This window comes from Vicugna pacos, chromosome 3, assembly GCF_048564905.1.
Source record: "Vicugna pacos chromosome 3, VicPac4, whole genome shotgun sequence".
NCBI lineage: Eukaryota > Metazoa > Chordata > Mammalia > Artiodactyla > Camelidae > Vicugna > Vicugna pacos.
This window is the reverse complement of record NC_132989.1, coordinates 22,543,155-22,567,858: the sequence shown is the minus strand read 5'-3', so window position 1 is coordinate 22,567,858 and position 24,704 is coordinate 22,543,155. Positions and strand designations below refer to the sequence as shown.

At 32.2% G+C, this 24,704-nt stretch overlaps 1 protein-coding gene across 11 annotated transcripts in view; it reads left to right on the top strand.

Annotated features, from left to right (window-relative positions):
- Positions 1 to 24,704, top strand: part of ANKHD1 (ankyrin repeat and KH domain containing 1) — a 111,904-nt gene that overhangs the window by 6,547 nt on the left and 80,653 nt on the right. For all 11 annotated transcript variants that reach the window (XM_015239492.3, XM_015239489.3, XM_015239491.3 and 8 more), the window contains exons 2-6: positions 15,264 to 15,417; positions 19,865 to 20,021; positions 21,016 to 21,163; positions 21,891 to 22,038; positions 23,596 to 23,829. In XM_015239492.3, coding sequence (XP_015094978.2) covers positions 15,264 to 15,417; positions 19,865 to 20,021; positions 21,016 to 21,163; positions 21,891 to 22,038; positions 23,596 to 23,829 — 841 coding nt within the window. The remainder of the gene's footprint in view (positions 1 to 15,263; positions 15,418 to 19,864; positions 20,022 to 21,015; positions 21,164 to 21,890; positions 22,039 to 23,595; positions 23,830 to 24,704) is intronic.

The following is a 24,704-nucleotide window of genomic DNA, read 5'->3' as shown; positions in this document are numbered from 1 at the left end:
TGGCCAACTCTACCTAAACCAGGAGGAAAGTAAAGTTATAAGCAAAGCTTATTTTTACTTACTAGACTGAAATTTAGCAGTAGTTTGTCAAAGAGCACATTCTGCTCTTCTTCCACTACACATCCTTCAGTTCTCACAAAGTTTTTCCCTTAATGGACGCTCTTTTCATTAGTAGAAAGACTTAAAAAAATTTTTTTTTAAGTAGATAGCCCACTATATCCTAGTGGTTTGATTCACCTGCATTAGTGTGCAATTTTGAAAAGAGAAAGGCAAGTATACCCCTAGGGATTAGCCCCAAGAACCAAAGAATTAAACAGGAGAACAGTTTATTAAGTTGCCAAGGTAAGTTTGATGCATTTGTTTGTAATGAGGACAGTTAGGTTGAGAGTAGTTTTTTAATTGTGGTAAAACACATATAACAAAATTTACCATTTTAACCATTTTTTTGTCCTTTTAAAATTGTGTTAAAATATGCATAATATAAAATTTACCATTTTAACCATTTTAAAGTGGTTTTTAAGTACATTCACATTGTTGTGCAACCATCACCACCAGCCATCCTCAAAACTTTTTCATCTTCCTTAACTGAAATTCTACCCCTTAAACAGCAATACCCGTCCTCCCTTCCCAGCCCCAGCAACCATAATTCTACTTTATTTTTCTATGAATTTGACTACTCTAAGTATCTCAAATAAGTGGAATTATACATTTTTTCTACTTTTGTGACTGGCTTGTTTTACTTAGCATAACATCTTCAAGGTTCATCCATGTTGTAGCTTGTGTGACAATTAGTTGAATACTATTCCATTGTATGTATATACCACATTTTGTTTATTCATTCATCCGTTGATTTACACTCCGATTGCTTTGACCTTTTGGCTGTTGTGACTATGCTGCTGTGAACATGATTGTACAAATACCTGTTCGAGTCCCTTCTTCCAGTTCTTTTGCGTATATATCCGGAAGTGGGATTGCTGGATCATATTGTAATTCTATTTTTAATTTTTTGAGGAACCACCATACTGTTTAATATAGCAGCTATACCATTTTGCATTCCCAGTGGCAGAGCACAAAGGTTCTGATTTCTCCATATTCTAGCCAGTACTTACTATTTTCTGTTTTGTTTTTGTTTTTGATAATACCTATCCTAATGGATGTGGTTTTGATTTGCATTCCCCTAATAACTAGTGATGTTAAACATCTTTTCATGTGCTTATTGACCATTTGTGTATCTTCTTTGGCCCATTTTTAATTGGGTTGTTTTTTCATTGTTTAATTGTAGACGTTCTTTGGATATTAATCTCTTACCATGTGTATAATTTCAACATATTTTCTCACATTCTATGGGTTGCCTTTTCACTCTGTTGATGGCATCCTTTCATGCTTATAAGTTTTATTTTGATGATGTCCAGTTTATCTGTTCTTTTGCTGCCTGTGCTTTTGGTGTCATATCCATAAAGTTGTTGCTAAATCCAATGTCATAAAGGTTTTCTTCAGTGTTTTCTTCTAAGAATTTTGTAGTTTAGCTCTTACATTTAGGTCTTTGATCCATTTTCAGTTAATTTTTGTACATAGTGTAAGGTCAGAGTCTAACTTTATTTTTAGCATGTGGATATCTAGTTTTTCCAGCATCATTTGTTGAAAAGACTGTAATTTTCCCCATTGAATGATTTTGGCATCCTTGTTGAAATTAATTGATCATGTGTTAGAGGGTTTATTTCTGTGCTCTCTGTTCAATTCTATTAGTCTATATGTCTTACTATACTATCACACTCTTGATTACTGTAGCTTTTAGGTAGTGTCATTTTTCCAATTGTTTTTCTCTTTCAAGATTGTTTTGACTAGTCAGGGTTCCTTGAGAGTTTAGGTGAATTTTGGGATCAATCTTTGTATTTTTGTAAAAAATGCTGTTGGGATTTTGATAGGGGTTGCAGTGAATCTATAGATTGCTTTATGAGAACAAGTTTGAATACAAATCTTATGTAATTGTTTCATCACAATAGATATTAGCAAGTTAAAAAGCTTAAGATTGACAAAATATTTAAAAGCTTCTATGACAGAGAGAGGCAGAGCACTCACTGATGTCTTCCCTGAAGCTACTGAACCCAGTTTACATGGAATACTGTGCTGGGAAGATGTTTCTGTAATACAATCCTTATTTTTTCCCAATTTGTCCTCATATTGGCTAGTTTATAATTGATCATGGTGCTTCATATATTGATTACATGCTGGAAAGAATTTTTTTTTCTTTTTATCACTAGAGATAAGCTCAGTTTTGGAAAGATTACCTCAATATGGAATGAACCTGTAGTATTTTCTTTAATGATGTAGAATTTAAAAGTTTTTACATGGGCATTTTATGAAATTTGGGTCAGAAGGTAGACGTTTGGCCGTGCCAGTTGATGCCTTGAGTGGTACACTTTGAAAGTACTTTCATCTCTTACCAACTTCTAATTTATTTTTTTCTGTGTTTACCTATTCTTCTGCTGAATCTCTACATTTTAATTTTTGCCTTTTAAAAATGTGTACAGTTGCTAAATTCAGAAACATGTGAAACAAACTATAGTTATCAAAGAGCAAATCCCAAAAGAGGCCATAGTCCAGTTTTATTTGGATACTTTTTCTCTTTTTTGTTACTTTTCATTTTGATATTATTTTGGACTTACTGGAAAGTTGCAAGAATAGTACAAGGAACTCCTCCTATATATCCTTTATCCAGACTCACCTATTGTGTTCCTTTTGTCCCATTCCACACCCCTCAACAAATAAATAACTTATTTTCTGAATCATTTGAAAGTAATTCCATACATCATGCCTCTTTACTATTAAATTCTTCAGTGTACATTGTTTAACAACAAAGGCATTCTTTTACATAACCACAGTACGTTTATCAAAATAGAAAATTTAACAGAATTCCAAAGTATTTTTCAAATTCCAATTCCAAGAGTTTTAAAAATTGAAATAAAATTCACACATCATAGAATTTACTCTTTAAAGTGTATAATTCAGTGTTTTTTTAAATATATTCCCAGAGTTGTGCAACCTTCACTACTATCTATTTTAAAACATTTTCATCACCCCAAACAAAACCATGAGCAGTCATTTCCCATTCCACCCTCCCTGTAGCCCCTGATAATCACTAATCTACTTTCTGTCTCTGGATTAGCCTAGTCTGGGCATTTCATATAAATGGAGTCTTACAATATGTGGTCTTTTGTGCCTCAGTTTTTTCAATTAGTATACTGTTTTCAAGATTTCTACATATTGTATCTTTTATCAGTCTTCTTGGAATAGTCCATTTTGTGGATATACCACATTTTGTTCATTGGACATTTGGGTTATTTCTACCTTTTGTACTAAATAATAATACTATGAACTTTTGTGTACAAGTTTTGTATGACGATATCTTTTCTGTTCCTTTGAGTATATACCTAGGAGTAGAATTGCTATGTCACATAACTCTATGTTTAACTTTCTGAGGAACCATCAAGCTGTTTTCCATAGCAGGTGCACAATTTTGCATTCCCAGCAGCAGTGTATGAGGGTTCCAATTTCTTCACATCCTTGCTGACTTTTTTTTAAATAGCCATCTGAGTAGGTATGGATTTGTATCTCATTGTGATTCTGATTTGGATTTCCCTAGTGACTAATGAAGTTGAGCATCTTTTCATGTGCTTGTTGTCCATTTGTATGTCTTTGGAGAAATGTCTTTTTAGATCTTTTCCCTATTTCTTGGTTGAGTTATTTGTCTTTTTATGTTGAATCATGTGGGGGTTTTTTGTTTGTTTTTTGTTTCTTTTTAGGAAAAAATATGTATTCTGGATACTAGTCCCTTATCAGATACACGATTTGCAATTATTTTCTTCCATTCTGTGCACTGTCTTTTCACTTTCGTGATTGCATTTTTAAATTTTAAATTTGTGGTTAGAGCCCAGTTTTTGTATTTATCTTTTTTGTTGTTGTTGCTTGTGCCTTTGTTATCATGTCTAAAAAGACCATTGCATAATCTAAGATCGGGGAGAGATTTACAACTGTTTTCTTCTAAGAGTTTTATAGTTTTAGCTCTTAAATTTAGGTCGTTGATACATTTTGAGTTAATTTTTATATAAGATGTGGGGTAGAGGTCCAGCCTCATTCTTTTGAATGTAGACATCCAGTTATCCCAACACTAATTGTTAAAAATTAGTTCTTTCTCCATTAAATTGTCTTGGTACCCTTGTCAAAAAGTCAATTGACTGTAAATGTGAGGGTTTATTTCTGGAGTGCTTATTTCTGTTTTATTCCACTGTTCTATATGTCTTTATCTAGACAGTTCCAAAACTGTCTTGATGAGTGTAGTTTTTTGTAGTAAGTTTTGAGATTGGGAAGTGTAAGTCTTTCAACTTTGTTGTTTTTTTTTTTCAGGATCCTTTCAGGATCCTATTCTGGGTTGCTGGATATGTCCTTGTTCTCTTCATCTGGTCTCCAGAAGAGGTTTAATTTGGGGTAATTTATATGCTACAGAATTTTCAGTCACACACAATAGACTCCCCACTCCCATTAATAATGCCCAGTTCCTGAAATTTCTGCCCAGCTTGTATATGCTGAAGGTGGATGGTTGGGAACTCTTGTTTTAAACCTATTTGCCAGACTACCAGAAGAGCAAGTTATTGTAGCATTTGTTTGTTTTTTATGCATTGCCTCCCTGACAAAGTCTGGGGATATGTTTAAGAGAAGACAAAACTGAAGACGGAGGAGATGCTATTCATAGTCTGAGTGCATCTGATGTATACAGTCTGTAAGAAGAATATAGGCAAGATTTCTTTTTCCAGGATAATAAATGGATAATATCACTGGTCAAATGGTCCCAATTATGTTAATTTACTAGTTATTTTGATTCTGGAGTGTGAGAATCTATACTATATTTTCGTATCTGTTTTGGTTACAAAAGAAATGTTTATTTTCTTTTAGTTTGGAGAGACCATTTTTTTAAGGTTATACATTGTCAGGTGCATGGATTTCACCTACTACCCCCAGAACAAATAATGTGATAATACAAAAGTACTTACTATTGTGTATTATCTTCTCATTAATCTGTTAAAATCATTTATTCATTCTCTACAGAAGAAAATCAGCATTTAGTTTGGGGTAGGCCCTCTTGTTCATGAACTGACATCATGCATAGTAAAATTATGTCAGAGTTTAGAGTTCTTGGCAGTCTGTTTAGGAATTCTGATTGGTATTGTAGAGTAGATTTATTTATTCCACAATCATTTATCTAGAGCCTACTATTTGTTAAGCTTGTGATAGGCTTTGGGATTACAAAAATGAAAAAATGTGATCCCTGCCCTTAAAGACAGCAGTCTTTTCAGGAATGTGAACATTTCAGGGAATGTGAAAACAATGTAAATTATTTATTAAAATTATATTTGCCCTTCTGAACTACTTTTACATAATAACGTTATATGTGAATGTGTGTTCTAGGCATATACACCTAAACTGCATCACCTCATTTAATTTTTTCCTAGTTTTGTGATAGTCCATGATCCTAAACTCAACGTATGGATCATTGCCTTGAGTTAGTTGGACAATCACTATAAAGATTGATGTTTGGATGTCTTACTTCAGGAGTTTGGGCTTTAAGTGGCAGGTTTAGAGGGGTGGTGATTTAAAACGAAAAGATTCAAAGTTCATCAGCATAAACATTTAAGCAAAACTGCAACTGCTTCATTATTCTCTATAAATTCTCCAAGCATGTCCTGCTCCATAGCCTTTGGCATTTGTAGTTCACTCTCTTAGGAGCATTCTTCTCTTAGATATCCATGTGGCTTCCCTCTCTCACTCACTACTTTTTAGCAGTCTGCTAAGAGCCCTTCCAACTGCCTACTGTATGTATGTGCCATAAACGTCTTAGGTTCAGAATTCTAAAACTGAACTCACTTCCCTCTCCATCCCTCTCCTCTCCCACCCCCATTTGTAAATTTTATTGCCCTAAAACTAGTCAGTGTAGTCAGAAACCTCAGAGCTTGCATCTGTTGTTTCTTCTCACCACATACATCTAGGCAGGCACTAAGTCCTGTAGTTTCCTTTTTTTTTATTAATTGAAGTATAATTGATTTAGCATATTGTGTTTGTTTTAGGTGTACAGCAAAGTGATTTGGTTATATACATACACACAAACACACATACATAGTAAGTATTTTTTCAGATTCTTTTCTATTATGGGTTATTACAAAGTATTGAATATACTTCCCTGTGCAACACAGTAAATCCTTGTTGTTTATCTTATATGTGGTGTGCATCTCTTAATCCCATACTTCTAATTTATCCCTACTCCTCTTCCCCTTTGGTATCCATAAGTTTGTTTCTGTGTCTGTGAGTTTGTTTTTGTTTTGTAAATAAGTTTATTTGTATTAATTTTTAGATTCCATATATAAGTGATATATAATATTTGTCTTTCTCTGTCTTATTTCACTATGATAATCTCTGGGCCCATCCATGTTGCTGCAAATGATGATATGTTATCCTGTTTTATGGCTGAGTAATATTCCATTGTATATATGTGCCACATCTTCCTTATCCATTCATCTGTTGATGGACACTTAGGTTGCTTCCATGTCTTAGCTATTATAAATAGTGCTTCTGTGAACATTGGAGTTCATGTATTTTTTTCAGATTAGAATTTTTTTAAACTCAAGTACAGTCAATTATATTGTATTGATTTCTGGTGTACAGCACAATGTCCCAGTCTTGTATATACATACCTTTATTTGTTTTCATATTTCAGATTAGAATTTTTGTCTTTTCTGGATATATGCCCAGGAATGGAATGGCTGGTAACTCTATTTTTAGATTTTTAAGGAATCTCCTTACTGTATTCTGTAGTGGCTGCACCAGTTCACCTTCCCACCAACAGTGTAGGAGGGATCCCTTTTCTCCTTTGGTAGGTTCTTTCTTCACATCTTGTTTATTTGTCACTTTGTATCCCCGCTACTTTTGCCTTAAATCAAATCATCATATTTCACCTGAACTTACTGTAGTAATCCGTGGCTCCATCTACTTCTAAGATTATACCTCTGATTCTTCTTCTACCCTGCTATCACATTAAATTCTCTAATGTCAGTTCAATCATGTTACTCTTTTGGCAAAAAACCCTTTCCCATCCCATAAAAGGGTAAATTAGACTCCTTGGTATGACATACAAGGTTATTTAGGATTTGGCTTCTGTCTATTTCTATCCTTGCTATATCCTACTTTATTTGGTTTTTATATTCCAGACATACAAAATTGCTATAGTTCTTTGACCATATCAAGCTATTATACCTCCCAAGTAATTTTATCCCACTGCTTTGGCTTCTAGAATCATGATGATAGCTACTATATGCTGAGTATTTATTGTCCACTGGACCAAATGGTTACCCATATAGTCTCAAATAAAGTTTACAACTACCATATGAAGAAAGTGATATTATTCCCAATTTATAGATAAGGAAACTGAAGCTTAGAGATATTATATAACATGCACAAAGTCATACATCTAGTAATGATAGAGACAGAATTTGAATCTAGATATCTTGGAATGTAAAACCCATGCTTGTAACTCTACTGTTATACTGCAGCTGTCACTAATGGTCCTCTTCTCTATCCTGTTGTATACCTTCTTGTCCCAGAGTCATCACCTCTATCTGACTTCCTTCATTACTACCCAAATGGAATTGATCATTTCTTCCTCTGTGTTCCCATGTTGTCTGTATATAACTCTGTTAAAAGACATCTGTAGTATTTTATCACATTTATTTGATTGTATCTTAGTGAGCAGAATTACATCTTATTTATTTTTGTGTTCCCAGTATATAGTAGAATGTCTGGCACATAGTAGGTGCTTATTAAATGTTTGATTCAGTAAGTCAGTGTATGTTGAATGTATGTGTGGTGTTTTAATATGCTCAGGTTACTTGTTAGCCTAAGATAAGTATAATGGATTCATATTATTTTGAGTGATTACCATGTGTTAAGTACTATTGTTCAATTTTAGATAGTGTCTTGCTTAATCATCAGTAACCCTGTGATATAGTTACTGCTATTACCCTTATTTTATAGCTGAAGAAAATGAGGCTAAGAGCGGTAAAACAAGTTAGCTGAGATCTCTCTGTGAGCAGTGGACTGGTGTTCTAAGTGTCCTTGATCTTAGTCATTATGCTCTCCTCCCATTATTGGTATGAATTGGAAGTTTATGGGTGTTTGAAGCTCTGTTTAACTTATTAAAATCAAGTACTTCTTTGGAGTGTTTGATGCTTATTTTTTACTTAGGATAATGAGCAGAAGCCAGGCCTTCTTTCTAACCCATTTATTATGGTAGGGCAAGTATAGAGTAACATTTCTTCTTTCAACATTCAGATTTTTTTTTTTGTCCTTAATTGCCAGGTTCTTCATTCCTTGTGACTTTTCTAACGAGTATGTGAGCAGTCTTCTCAAAAATCTCTTGTGGCACGAATTTTGCTGTATGTATGTTGATTAGAAATAATATAGTTGTAGCTGCCAGAAATCACTAAATAGAAGCATGATTTGTCTGTCTCTCTAAGAACTCTGGCAGAGGGAAGTTAGTGGGCTTGATGATCTATTACATTCAATTTAAAGAACTTTTTTCCTGACATTACTATTATTGTTAAACTGTGACATTATAATGCGTGTAGATTCTGTTTACTTCATTGGTTAGTATTTGTTTTAGCCATACAACATTGTTAAAAAGATTGACTTAATTCATTTTGGTGTGATAAAAGGGGTATGAGCTTTGGAGTGTGAAACACATGGCTTCAAATCCCTGCATGATTATGTGGTCTTGGGTATGTCACGTTTCTGAGTTTCGTTTACTTAAAATGAAAATGTTAATCTACTTCATCGAGTAGTTAAGATGATTGAATTGAATAATATATGGAAAATGCTGATACATATGAGGGATTTTAGTAATGGTAGCCTACTATTTTTTTAAAAAGCACTTAAAGGTAACTTTTTTTTTTAAAAGATGACTTTTTCCCAGGTTTAGAAAATTAAAAAAAAAACAAACCCAACAGATTCTGTATTGAAACTATAGTTTAGAAATGAAATGTTTGTAGTTGGCCAAAGTGGAGTTAATTTTCTCCAGCTCTAACTAAGAATTAGGAAAAGCCTGATGGTTCTCTCTTTTGGCATTTGAAGGTAATTAGCTTCAGAAATCCCAAGATACAATTTGTGATTTTTGAGAAGAAGATTGTAGGTCTGAATTTGGGAAGACAGTTTTCCTTGGAAGCAAAGAACCTTGAAAAGTTTTTATGATAAGGAATATAGCCTTTTCATTCCAGTATTTCCAGATGTTGCTGATTATATTGGGCCTTACAGTATTAGCAAAACTGATTCCTAAATTTATCATTATTTGATCTTGCATTGCAATCATATTACTCTGAGTGGATCTTGGAGCACATTTGTTGTGGATGTGACTGTTGAAACTTTGGGGTGCTGCGTTTTTTGCAAAAAGGAATTGCTGTGTCCTTCAGTAATTATCTCTTGGAATGCTAACCCATCCTTTTTGCTGCTCCAAGTAGACATCAATGGTAAGCTACCTGCATTCCAAAATCGGTGTGAGTGCTGAGTCTGACTTAAAGTAGAGGGCTTATTTTTAGTGGGGAAAGGTAAGACATTCAAATATAAACTAAGGAGAAAAGAGAAATAGCAAGCACATTTTAAAAAATATGTATTTTAGATGTTTGAATGTTTTATTAGCTTCTCATTTTTATTTACCAACTCTGAATATCTTAAGGAAGCTTTATTTTTGAAGGTTTATGAGGAGAGGTAGTAAAAAATAAAGTTTAGCACTCCCTTCAACTTTCTCATAGTTCCAGTTGGAATTCATGGGAGTGATTAAGGGTTGCGAGGAACAAAATTTGTGACCACTAATTTATCAGTCCCTAACTCAAAAAACAAATTCATTAAATGTGTTAAAAATTTTATAATTTGTCTGGCATTCTGTGTAAAACAATGTATTTTTGACTTATATTTGAGCATTTGATGATGTTCTTTGCCCATTGCATGGTATACCACACAAGTAGAGAATATATAAACAAAAATATATAATGTATATGTTGTTTGTTTGTTTATTTATATAATGTACATTTTTGTGATAGAATGTTTTTTACTAACATTTCTTTGTTAACTAGCAATTACTATTTCCAGAAATACAGCCTTAGAAAAGGTAATAATTGGTCATTCACAACTGTGTAGATGAGATTTTATTATTTTGCTGTTACAAAACTTGAAACATATTAATATTATTGACAGTGTTAATTATAGCACTACTTACTTACACTTGGTAAGAATTTTTTTTTGGTGGAAGCAAGTTTTGGCCAAATCATAGCTAGGTTAATAGATCATTTTTCTAACTAGATCTTGGCCAGGGTGACAAACTGAGTTTTTTTAAGGTGGTAATAACTGAGTCTATGGTTATTCTCCCTAGTAACTATTGCCATCCAGTGGTTCGTTTTTGAAATGTCAAATAGGATAAAAAATGGACAAAATGCTTGTTTCCCTTTTCCTCCCTCCCACCTTTGTTAAAATTCTACTTGAAGCTAAAAACCACACTTATTTTTTTAAAAGAAAGGAGAGAGGAAAAGGACTTTTGAGGAGGAAGACATCAAGAGTTTGCCTTTAGCATTTTAGAAGAGATAACTTATGAGGGAAAAGCAGGTAGTTTTTTGTGGGCCAGATTTCCTCTCATCCTTTTTTGTCCACCTTTTATTTTTGTACCTAATTAGAAGAAGGGGGAAAAATCTGCCATGTTTAGGACTTGAAGTAAACTTTTTTTGCCATTGGCAAAAACAGTAGCACTATAGGTGGATATTTTATGTTTGCTCCTGAAAGTAGCTGCTGGATAGAGATGAGCTATGTAACTACTGCTTGGCAGTAAAGAAATTTCTGTGTTCCTTTAGCGGTTATGTAAGAAACTGTGAGGCTTGTATGTATATTCATTTGCATGATGAGGACAATTTCATTAAATATACCATTATTTTGGACTTGTCTATTATAGAGACATTTATTTGGTGTTACATAACAGCCTTTTATATTAAATGTATGGTATTGGTCTTATTTAATATTTCCATGTAGCTATAAATGGTTTCCATCTTGACTGGCTGAGGTAATGCTGTCACAATCTGAGTTGCAACAGTATGTGTTTCAGCAGGTTTATCAGGTAGTATATTTATGAATTGCCTAAATCAATTCCCCAAATATTCCCAAAGTAATAGGCATAACTGGATATTTTGTCCTTTTATTAATTTCACATTGACACAGGCTTTTAAAATGTTAGAGTAGGACAAAGGAAGTATTAGAATTGAGTGCTTTTTGGCACATTTGATACAAATGTATTCAAGTCATTTATGTTTATGGTTATGTATAACTATAACTCATTCTGAGAATTTAAGATTTTTCCCACAAATGTTACGGATGTTTAAAATTTGATCTTGTGGGTCAGAACTTAAAAATAAAATGCCTAAAACTACACTTGAAAATTCAGGTGATCCTTACAAGGAAAAAAAATTATAACTGTGAGATGATAGATGTTAACTTATTGTGGTATTCATTTCCCAATATGTACATATACAAAATCATTATGTCCTACAAGTAAAACTTATACAACATTATATGTCAATTATAACTCATTACAAGGTGGAAAATACTAATAAAATGTAAAGAAAAATTCAGGTAAACACTGATCAAAGTGTACCATGCTGGATTATCAGTGAGTATCATTCTTCCAGTTTGAAAAGGCATAGAAAATAAGACACTGGTGAGGGACAGGACAGAAGAGTTGTAATTACATGTAATTATTTTCTAAAAGTTACATTTATACAGTGTTTTATTTTCAGAATGCTTTTTACCTTATCTCATGATTTCAGTAACACTGTAAGGTAGGCAGGACAAGTATTGTCTTTGTTTACTGAGGAAGAAATTGAATGTCGGAAAGGTTGAGTGATATGTCTGAAGTCACGCACAATACCTGATATAACTGAGACTTGAATCTAATTCTCCTAATTTCTAGTGCAATATTCTTTCCTTTATGCATTGTTGTCTGAAACTTGAATTTATGTGCTCTCTTAAGATGTAGGAGAATTAAACTCAGTAAATTGTCTTATGAATTGTAATTTTTAAAAAATATTTTACTTATTTATTTTGGGAGGAGAGGGAGGTAATTAGGTTTATTTATTTTAATGGAGGTACTGTGGATTGAACTGAGGACCTCAAGGATGCTAAGCATGAACTCTACCACTGAGCTATACCCTCCCTGCATGAATTTTAATTTTTAAAGTGAAAATACAAGTCCTCTGAAGGCAAGGGGCATATCTCTATTTTGTGTGTTTCTTCTGAACTTGATTCTTCCCAAGCACTTAGGAATATGCTGTTTGTGCATGTGATACTAGTAATTACTGACACCCAGGATGACATTGCTACTGATTCTCTCTCTTCCTAGTGATGGTGACCAGGTAAGCAATGAGCAATCTGCCACCTTGCACATAGTCTTACTCAAATCTATCTCCAGTTGTTCTTTCTAGCCTAAAGCCATAGTTGTACTCTAGATACCTTATGGTTTTTTGTTTTTTAATTTGAGATTTAATTTACGTACCATGGAATTCAGCATTTTAAAGTGTATGATTCAAGTGGTTTTTAGTATATTCACAAGATTGGGCAGTATTTACCACTGTCTAGTTTCAGGCATTTTCATTATTCCAAAAAGAAACTTCAGACCCATTACTAGTCACTTCCATTCCTCCTTCCCTGACTCTTCAGGAAACCACTAATCTTTGTGGATTTGCCTGTGCTGGATATTTCATATAAGTGAAATCATACAATATGTGACTTATGTCTGGCTTCTTTCACTAAGAATGATGTTTTCAAGGTTTATCTATGTCAGTACTTACTCCATTTTATGGCTGAATAATATTCCATTGTATAGATATACCACATTTTATTTATCTACTTACTAATTAACGGACATTTAGGTTGTTTCCACTTTCTGTCTTTTATGCATAATACAGCAGTGAACTTCTGTATGCAAGTTTTTGTGATGAGTATGTATGTTTTCAATCTTCGTACATGGGTACATAGAAATGGAATTGCTGGGTTGTATGGTAATTCTGTGTTTAGTTTTTGAAGAACTGCCAGTTTCCTATAGTGGCTTCATCATTTATACTTCTACTGGTAGTGTATGAATGATTTTTTATTGTTTGAGAGCAAATCATTCATCACTTTCTAAATGCATCTTCAAGCCCTTTTTTTTTTCCCATTCCCTTACATCTCCACCCTGATGTGTGACCACTTACTGAAATTCCATGCATCCTTCAAAGCCTAGCTTATATTCTCTGTGCAAAGTCTTCTTAAGTTACTGGGGCTGGAAATGATTTCTGTCTCTTAATGCATATTGTTGTTGTACCATTTATTTCTCTTGGAGGCCTTTTGTGATAGTTGTTGGTGTCTTTGATATTTCTTCTACCACATTTTTGTACTCTAATGGTACTTTGTAGAAAACAAGACTTCGTTAAATACTGGAGAATGTATGGGAGAGAATTGGAAATCCTTAACTTGGATTTTTTAGATGTTACATGATACAATCTGTATTTGTCTCTATAATATGTGTAATGTTGCATCAGACCACTACTTTTTATAAGATAGGCATAACATCTAAATATCATTTTGAATAAATTCCAGAATTTGGAATGGTGGTTTTATCTGTCCTCACAACTGGCAGGTGTGTGTATCTGCAAACACCTAATAATTTCTTGAGCTTGCAACAAGCTCTTTATTATACAAGCAATTTCCTTTCAAATCATTTGAAAACTGGTAGTCTACATTTATCTATTGGTATAGTTCTAGAATGGCATCTTTGTCTGTAATTACATATTAAAGAAGCTGTATTGCAACATAGTACATGGCTCAGTGTTATTGGATCTGAAGTTAAAGGATTATTTTGTAAAATTGTAGTACATACTAGATAATAAGACATCTCCATCATTGTAACTTTACTATCTTTACTAGGATATCTTTATTTGGTGTCCATTGTGAAAATTGGTGACCAACTAGCCAAATATTCTAAATAATGTAGTTAGATAACCTCCCTGGTTAAGCATATTTACATATCATAGTCATACGTAGGCATATAAATAGATACTCATAATTGTATATATGAGTACTTATATGTTCCTCTTCATGTTTACATATATGTACATATGTACTTTTAGAAAAATATAGGTCATACTGTTTTGAATCTTATGGTTTTCACTTAATTTTATGTTTTCTCATGCAATGTATTAAATATGCTTCAAAAGCAGTGTTTTTAATGACTTCGTTAGTAGTCCATCCTGTGAATATACAAAATGTACTTACCAAATTCCCTATTGTAGTTTTTTCCCCTTCATTTTTGGAATTTTAATTAATGCTGTAATGAACATCCTTGGACATTTTGTCTGGCATTCAAATAATTTTTTAATGATAGTTTTTTTTAATGGAATTACTACATCAAGGGGCAGGCACTTTTTAAAGCATTTTGATACACATTTCCAGATTGCTTCCCATAAAAGTTGTGCATATTTCATTTGCTAAGAAAAATCATTTAGAATTAACTTGATTTGAAATTAGAGATTGCATGTTTATGTTCATAAGTTGATTTTGCTCATTCATTTCAACAAATATGTATTGCATAACTACTATTATGAGGTATTCTTAGGACCAGAGGATAGCACAGTGAACAAATGGGTATTATTCCTAACCTTACAGAGTTTTCCTGTCTAGAGCAGTTAAGATATTTGGCAGTGAGTTAAATCTTATTTTCTTTAGTTTGAGTCAAAATTGATTAACTTGATTAAAAGAGAGGAAAAACTATACCTTAATAACCTATCTATGCTATCTATCTAGTCTTTTTGCTATCTATTACTGTATACATCTTCATAGGGGCTATGTTGATGTACTTGTTTGATTTTTTTTTTTTTAATGCTGTTTTTCAGGGTTTGTGGTAGGCACAAAAGATTCACTGCTCTCCAGGAAACTTAAATCTGGTGTATCTGGGTTATATCTAGTTATGTCTGAAGACAAGCAGATAGTCAGGAGTCTTCCTCAAAGTCCCTTCCCATAGCCCCCATGTTTCTACAGTAATTTATTTCGTTATATTGAAATTCCAATTTAGAAGTCATGTTACCTTAAATTACAGTTATTCTAATGATATTAAGATCAGTTTCATGGATATTGCATCTTTAATTTATAAACAGGTTGAATCATTTATTTTGGACCAAGAAGATCTGGATAACCCAGTGCTTAAAACAACCTCAGAGATATTCTTATCAAGTACTGCAGAAGGAGCAGACTTACGCACTGTGGATCCAGAGACACAGGCACGACTAGAAGCATTGCTAGAAGCAGCAGGTACTTTATTTTTTGTTTTCTCTTTTTTTATCTCTTTAAAAATTTAGATCTCTGTACAAAGTTATACAAGAGTATCCCCAAATTCTGTATATGAAGTCTGAAATCTCTGTAAATTTTTTTTTAAATTTCCTAAAGAAAACATTCATGTTTTATGTTTAAAAATTCTTGGATAAAAGTTCTCTGAGTGATTTCTGGGCTCAACAGTGACATTTTTAAGGCTTTAGATAATCAGCTAGTTATCAAGGAAAACTTATTACCAATTATATTATAAAATTAAAATGTAGGAGATAAATTTAATCTATCAAATTATGAGTCTTTTAACTTATTTAGTTAACTCTGTGTGTGGTTAGTTACTTACTGACTTTAGTCTATATGTAAATTATAGATTGCTGTTTTTTACCTAAAAGACACTTAAATAAAAATTGAACACAAAATTGGACCAAAATATACCAAGCTATGTCAGTTTTTTTGTTGTGAAGCAGCAGAAAAGAAAAACCTATGATAAGTATGCTTTCTTCAAATAATGTATACTTATAATTATTTTAAATTGTAGAACCTGTTCATAATTTTTTGTACAAAATTTCCATTACACTGTAATGAAAGCCTTTTATCTCCTAAAATTGTTTTAAGAAGGAAATTAACTTTTTCTAGCCTTTGTATATTGATTTCAAGATATGTTCACTTGGTATAATACTCCCTATATTTACTATTTTAATATGAATATATGTGCACATTACACATATATAAGAATTTAATCTAGATGAATTTACAGGTTATTTTTTAAAATACTGCCTAGAAACTTGTTAGAGTGCCACGTTTATTCCTTATCCCATGTTAAAGTTATTAAAATGCAGAACGTTCAAAATAAAGTTTTTAAAAGCATAGAAAATTTTGTTTAGTTTCTGACTACTTTAATAAACATAATATTAAAGATAGGTATTCATAAAAATCACAGCAGCCTTTTAGCACATTTCATATTGAAGGAAGGAAAAAAATGTTGCATTTGACCAAATAATGAATAGAGGAAAAGTAGGCACTAAAGGAAATTGAGTATTTTTATATTATTGGAAAGACATAGATAGTATGCTAGGAATGTGTTTACTTGATATTGTTATTCCTTTAACTTTGTCCTCTTACGGAAAAGCACAGGTACAGTTTGTAGTTGATTGACTTTTAGTCTATCTGATGTGTCTTTCTGGAACTGATAAAAACTTAAAATTAGGTTGAACAAAATATTTAAGTATCTAGCAGAAGATTGTTTAAGTTAGAGTAAGACTAGTAATTTTTTAAAAAGGTTTAAAGATCACATTAGTAATTGCATTGCTGTCCCTCCCTTTGGATTTCTTGAGTCTCTTAGTTGTGATTTAGGGGTAGTCATGAGATTCCTGAAATGGGAGTGCCATGGCCACTTTCTTTTTTTTTTTTTTCCCTGTTCTTTGGAACCTTACATTTGTTTTGCTTAGAGTAAGAGCAGAGAAATGTGGAAGAAAGGCATTTTACTTCTCTTTCTCTGAACTAATTTAACTTTGTTTCCCAGACCAAGCTTTTTTAGTAAATGATAGTACATCTGCTCTCTGGTTTAGGCGGACACTTCATTCATGTTGTGAGCACTACTCCATGACCCCTAACTAAGGATTTTAAACTCATTTCCCTTTTTCCTTGCCACTTCCTGATTCTCACTCAGGGCTGACTCTTTTCTGGTACGTTGAGCATTTTTCTTTTGTCCTTTTCTCTTTAGGTTCATGGCATATCTAATATAAGCAGCAAGATACCATAGAATTGCTTGCTTTTCATACCTATATTGTTAGAAAATAAACCTTGAAAATCATGACTTGGTCTTCTGGGAGGTGTTGGAAATTATTGAATTTTAAAATTTTGTATATTTTGACAATTTAAACTCCAGACAGTGTTGGATATGATATTGTATCCAAACAAATTTTCAGATGTATTTTTAAATATTCTAAGCTTTAAGCTAGTCAGTTGTTTAATGAATACTTTTGTTTTGTGCTTTAGTATTTTTATTTGCTTTTTGGACATTGTGTTGAGCCTATAACATTTAAGAGGAATTTTTAGACTTAGGTTTGTGGGTTTATTTATTTATTTATATTTAAGTATAGTCAGTTTACAATGTTGTGTCAATTTCTGGTGTACAGCATAATATTTCAGTGATACATATACATATATAAATTCATTTTCATATTTTTCATTATAGGTTACTAAAAGATATTGAATATAGTTCCCTGTGTTATACAGAAGAAACTTACTTATGTTTAGAATGTGTTAAATATTACTAGGCTTCTTAAGGAAGATAGAATTCTTGACATTATTTTAACTGAAAAGATAAAATTGAAATTTTTTTAAAGATTCTTTCTTAAGATCCTTAAAGAAAATTAGGAATTAAGGCCATTTCAAGAAGAATTTTAAAAAATTATTTTCTAAATTATAAATGTAATGCATAATATAAAATAGCTAAAACAATATGAAAAGTATTAAATAGATTATAAGGTCTGCTCATTGTCAAGGTTTACATATACTTGTCAAGGTTTACATATACTTCCTGACTTTCCCTTGAAGTTATATAAACACGTGTATGTTTGAATATACATGATTTTTTAAAAAGTGCAACAGGATCATATTCTACAAATTATAACTTTCTCTTTTTTTCCACTTAATTGTGAAATGATTTGTTGATCTTTCTCCTTCTTTGAAGGGTAAGATAATATTCTGTCTCTTGGATGTACCAGTTTATTTTACCAAATCCTCACTGAAGGGTATTTAGGTTCTTTCTAAATTTTTTTGATATCATAAATAATACTGTAGTTTATATCCATATATATCTATCACTTTTCTTACTTGTACATCTATCTTCATAGGACAGGTTCCTAGACAGTGGTATCACTGAGTCAGGATATTTGCACTTAAAAAAATTTTTTTTAATAGGGAGAGGTAATTTTTTAGGTTTCTTTATTGTTTATTTTTTAAACAGGGGTATTGAGAATTGAACCCAGGACCCTGTGCATGCTAAGTGTGCACTCTACCACTGAGCTATACCCTCCCCCCTTAAAATTTTGATAACTGTCGTCAAATTGGCCCCCCAAGATTGTGCCAGCAAACATTTCTATCAGCAGTTTTGAAAGGGCCTCACATCTCAGTCTTTTTTGGGGGAGGGGGGGTCAGTTTCATAATTTGTGTTCATTTAGTATGACCATTAAGTTGTATGGTAGCTCTTTATAAGTGATGATAAAAATTCATTGGATATTGATTTTTCCAGTTTTTATTTTGCTTTAACTTTATTTATAGTATCTTTAATTATATAGAAATTTTTATTGAAATTAAAAATGTTTAGTATTATTTACTAACTTTTTATTAAAGTATAGCTTTTGAGATTTGGTCTCGTGCTTAGAAAAGCCTCCCCTACATCAGCAATAGAAAAATACTACATAGTATAATGGTACTTTTCAGGTTTTATTTAAACCTATCTGGTATCTATTTTTGTAAATGGTATGAATTAGGGATCTTACTTAATTTTCAAATGGTAGCCAATTTTTGAACAGTGTTTAGGAAATAAATAAGCCCTCCTCACTGATTTGAAATGTTGCCTTTAACATATACTGAATTCACAAATGAATGATCTAAGGTCTTCTTCTTTTTTTTAATTTTTGGCCTCTATTATACATTCTTGATATAATTATCCCTTTTCTGTGCAAGTATCATACTATCATATGAATAGCATTGCAATATATTTTACATCTTGTTGGGCAAGTTTTACTTCCTTCTTTTTGTTGTTGTTCTACAAAATGTTATTGACTATTCTCTCATTTTCAGCAGTAACAGGTGGTGATGTTATTGAGATTTTCTGTTACAGTAGTCAAGGATTCCTCACTGAATCTAGAGGAAAAGACTTTTTGGCAACTTAGACCTACCAGATTGTGAGCTCTGTAAGGACAGGAATTATGTCTTACTCCTTTTTGTTTCCCTAGTGTCTAGTGTAACATAAGCACATAATAAATATTAAATACGAGATTTAATTTATTTTAATTTACAATTATGCCCCAGAAAATGGTTCTAGGTGGCTGTTTAGCCAAAGGAAGAAACTATTGGATTGTTTGTTGCAATTCATAGGATAGACAAATATGATCCTGTACTAGAGATCTTATGCTATGACTATTTATATACTTTAATAGAAATCTTATTCATTTGCTACAGTAAATATTGTATTAAGTTATATTTGGAGTTAGGTACAGGACAAATTAATATTATGTATAAAGGTGGAAAGACTAAAATATAGGTAGTTATGCAATGGCCTTTTGACATTAGTGGCAAAATTGAAATAATCAGCTTTGTATGTGAAGACTATGCCATTTTTGTCCTAGATAATACTGAAATGTAATTACAGTTTACACTTTTATGCTTTTTTTCCCCCTGCACTGTCTGATGCACACTGAAGGAATTGGCAAATTGTCAACTGCTGATGGTAAAGCCTTTGCAGATCCTGAAGTACTCCGAAGACTGACATCCTCAGTAAGTTGTGCACTGGATGAAGCTGCTGCTGCACTGACACGGATGAGGGCGGAAAATAGCCACAATGCAGGACAAGTGGACACGTATGTGTTTAATGACTTTTGCTGGGTATTCAGTTCAATGCCTGGTTTTTATTTCTAAGAAAGTTGCTTCTTGTTCTAAAGGTTGTAATAGTAAACTATAAACTGACCACTTGAGTAATAATAAATGAAATGGGTTACTATGCAATAATCTAGGTCCTTCCTACTCAGATATGGTCCATGGACTAACAGCATCAGCATCACTTGAGAACTTATTAGAAATGTAGAATTTCAGAACCCACCTTGGATCTACTGAATCAGAATCTACATTTTAACAAGAAACATGGGTGATTGGTGTGCACATTAAAGTTTGAGATTCACTGATTTTGTTAGTCATTCTGCAGTAAAAATTGTACTTAGATTTTTACCTTCTATTGTTACCAAATAAAATTTTAAGCCATAGGTTTATATCCCACATCTTTGGGGTGGGAGGAGGAAGGGTACAGCTCAGTGGTAGAGTACATGCATAGGATGCATGAGGTCCTGGGTTCAATACCCAGTACCTCCAGTAAAAAATAAATAAACAAATAAAAACCTAATCCTCCCCCGCCTCAAAAAAAAAAACTGACTTAATATCCTACATGTCTTTGGGAATCATTACATTAGCTTAAAAACTTGTACATCAGAGGGTGGGTGGGTATAGCTCAGAGGCAGAGCGCATGCTTAGTTAGCATGCACGATGTCCTGGGTTCAATCCCAGTCCCTCCATTTAAAAAAAAAAATCAGGAAAACTTGTGCATCTAGTGCTTTTTAAACTTTATTTAAAATTTAATATGACAATATGTTAGGACATCTTGAAAGATAAAAATGACAGCTATTTTCAAATTCACTTACTGCCTTTCTGGCTTGGTTCATGTACATGAATAATTAGTATTGCAAACAAGACGTTCAAATAATTTTTTCCCTTACTATATTAACACTTTCTGTGTACGACTAACTATGTATTTAATTCATTATCATAGGACCTTGAGTCTTTCTGTGTTGGTTTTGTTTTCAGTCGCAGTCTGGCAGAAGCTTGTTCAGATGGGGATGTGAATGCTGTTCGTAAATTGCTAGATGAAGGCAGAAGTGTAAATGAACATACAGAAGAAGGAGAAAGCCTTCTGTGTTTGGCTTGTTCAGCTGGGTATTATGAATTAGCACAAGTAAGCAGAAATAATCTTTAGTAATCAAAATTAGGGAAGTTTTAATGTTTTATTTATTTTTATCATTAATTAAAGAAATTATAATTAGAAGTCAAGGTCTTTCCTTTTTGGCAGTAGGTAAAATAGAAACTAACGTATAATTAATTTTTGTTGCCTGTTCATGCAACTGGGCATAGTCTATTTTTCTGCCAGTTACTCAAGAGTAGTCCTAATGAATAAGACACACATAGAAATAATAAAAATATTTTAAACTTGCCCTTAGAAATAATATACAACTATAATGGAAGATGTTATTTATTTTTATTTCATCTGGATTACCCTAATTCTTTTAATTTTTTTTTTCTCTTAAAACAGTTTGGGGAAATAGCCATGTGTTTACTGGTTAGTTTATGTCTTGTGAGTATAGTTTTCCTGTTCTCTTGCTAGATAATCCAGTGCATAACAAATTCTTTGGCAGGAGCAGTTAGATTTTATAGCTGGATGATTAATGTGGTTACCTATTTTACTTGAAGATTAATATGTAATGAATTATATTATAAAATATATCATCTAACCTGGTGTTTTGAGCAGTGAACACTGGCATATTTTTCTAAAAGATGATTTTTTTTTTTTATTTTTCCTGACCTCTTCTGTAAAAGAATATCTTCTCAGATCCAGTTTATTCTTTAGAAATGCTATAAGTAGTAAGAATTGACAATTTCTCTCTGTGTGTATGTGTGTTTTAAAGGTATTGCTTGCTATGCATGCTAATGTTGAAGATAGGGGGAATAAAGGAGATATAACACCCCTAATGGCAGCATCCAGTGGAGGTTATTTAGATATTGTGAAATTATTACTTCTTCATGATGCAGATGTCAACTCCCAGTCTGCAACAGGTATGTAGAAAATGATGTGTTAATTTGAGGAAGATAAATTGATATAATTAATTATAACCTGAGAGATAAAAATTTGATTCCTAGGGAAAACCAATTGTAAACCTACAGAAGAATCAGCCCTTGTTGAGTCTCTGAGTAAAATACAGCTTAATTTGATATCTTCAAAATATCTATCTTTAAAACACACTTAGATTCTGTTTGGTCAAGATTGACAGTTTTTCTGCTGGGGACAATTCTTTTTGGCCACAATGATATATAATATATAAGGAGGCAAATTTATGAACCATATCTTTTACAATTCTTTATCTCATTTAACTACAACTCCCTTGATTTTAGGTTATGGGTTAACCTGAGAGTCAAAACTTTATAGGGTTTTTCATGTCAAGTGTACAGAATGCAGTAATAATAAGATACTCTGTGGCAGCATGAAAGTTACTCTAGTAAGGACAACTCTTTTTGTTATTTATAAGCTTTGGTCATATGTCTTGAGTTATAGGTAGATTCCTCAGGTTCAGTGATACAACCACATGGTTTAAAAGACAATTTAAATAATGAAAGCATATCAGTGTTTCTCATACCATTAAGTGTATGTTAAATGTAGCCTAATTTATTTTTATACTGAGCACAACTTCCTAGAAGGGATTTTAGGTCACTTTGCTGACCACCTTGTCTTAGTTGTGGTAATATTAATATACTTAGTGTCTGAGACTGTTATAACAAACAGTTGAATTCTGAGCAAATTAGGTTCTGAAATGATAGTTTTCTTTCTGAACCTTTGAAATAATCTTCAGTCTTATACTGTTGGATGGTTAAACAATCTCTCTACTCCCTTTAATAAATAAAAGTCCTCAAAACAAAACAAAAAATTATATATATGCATTTGTATGTATAACTGAATCACTTTGCTGTACACCTGAAGCTAATGTGAAATTGACTATACTTCAATAAAAAATAAGAATTAAAAAAAATCAGGAAAGAAATAAGTGGCAAATGAGGGGATAATGATCTTTTAAATAAATTATTCTTTTGAAGGTATTATGCTGAGAGGGATTTATGTCTGTCTCACTGTGTCGCATACATGTAGATTAAAGATATGTTTCAGGAAGAAAATGTACCTAAAACAATGAATTGTCTTATGAATAAATCTATAAAGACAAAGAGAGGTAAAAGAAAATAAAGAAATGAATATACAAAGAAAGAAAATATTAAGGGTTTTTAAGTTGTTACAGTGTTGAAAGAAAAAGGAACACTTTCAAATAGTACATTAGAATATTTTAGATTAAAATATGTTGAAAGTGATTTTTGAAAATGGCACTTAATCTTATTTTACAAATGAAGGAAATAAGGACGGGGGTAAATTGGCCTGTTTATAAAAAACCTTTTAATCAGTAAAAAAAATTAAGATGATACTTCTAACCAAAAGAAGAAAGAAACTTGAGATGATAGTTCTAATGGTTTGTGTAAGGTAATTGGAGAGAGAACTAGAGCAGTAGCTTTATCAAAGTATAATCATACCATTTTTATCATAATTTTATGTTTCTTTTTGTTCTTTGTTAGGAAATACTGCACTGACTTACGCCTGTGCTGGAGGATTTGTTGATATTGTGAAAGTGCTACTTAATGAAGGAGCAAATATAGAAGATCATAATGAAAATGGACATACCCCCTTAATGGAAGCAGCCAGTGCAGGTCATGTGGAAGTTGCAAGAGTTCTTCTAGATCATGGGGCAGGCATCAACACTCATTCTAACGAATTCAAAGAAAGTGCTCTTACACTTGCATGCTACAAAGGTACTCTATATATGTATTAATATTTATAGGGTTTTTTTTGTAGCAACTTTGAATATTTAAATATTTGAATATTGAGTATTTAAGTTAATTTTATATTGCTTATACTTTCCCTGTGCTATATAATTATCCAGCTTGTAAGAGATTATATAGAAAGTCCATTTTAGCCTGTATTTCCTGAAGTATAGTTTCATAGTGTATGTTTCTTTATTATTTTAATTCAGATTTATTCAATTAGCTATAAATTCAACCAGAATTCTTAGGTCAGATTTAGAGGGTTTCCATTCTTTAATAACTTTTGTTTTATATGATTTTTCCAACCTTTATTTCAAAAATAATACACACTCAAATTATAATAACACGTGATACAGAAAACCTAAGGAAACACAGAATAGCATAAAGAAAAGAATTTTTTCAATGACATGTAATGCTACCATCTAAAGATTTAAAAAGCACATAAACAATATTTAGTGTATTTACTTCCAGTGTTTTTAAACAAATATATATACAGTTGACTCTTACAACATGGATTTGAACTACATAGGTTTATTTATACATGGATTTAAAAAAATAAATAGGTACTGTTTTATTACACAGTCAAAGGTTGGTTGAATCCTTGGATGTGGAATCAAGGATTTGGAGGACCAGTTCTGAAGTTATATGTGGATTTTTGATTGCACTAGGAGTCCATGTCCCTAACCCTCCCTATTGCTCAAGGGTCAACTCTATATATACATTTTTAAAACCAAACAATCATACTCTAACACTATTTTATAGTCTGTTTATTTTATTTAGCAGTACATCATGAACATTTCCCCATCTCAATAAATACTTTTGTAATACAGCTTTTGATGGTCACATAGTATTTCACTATATCA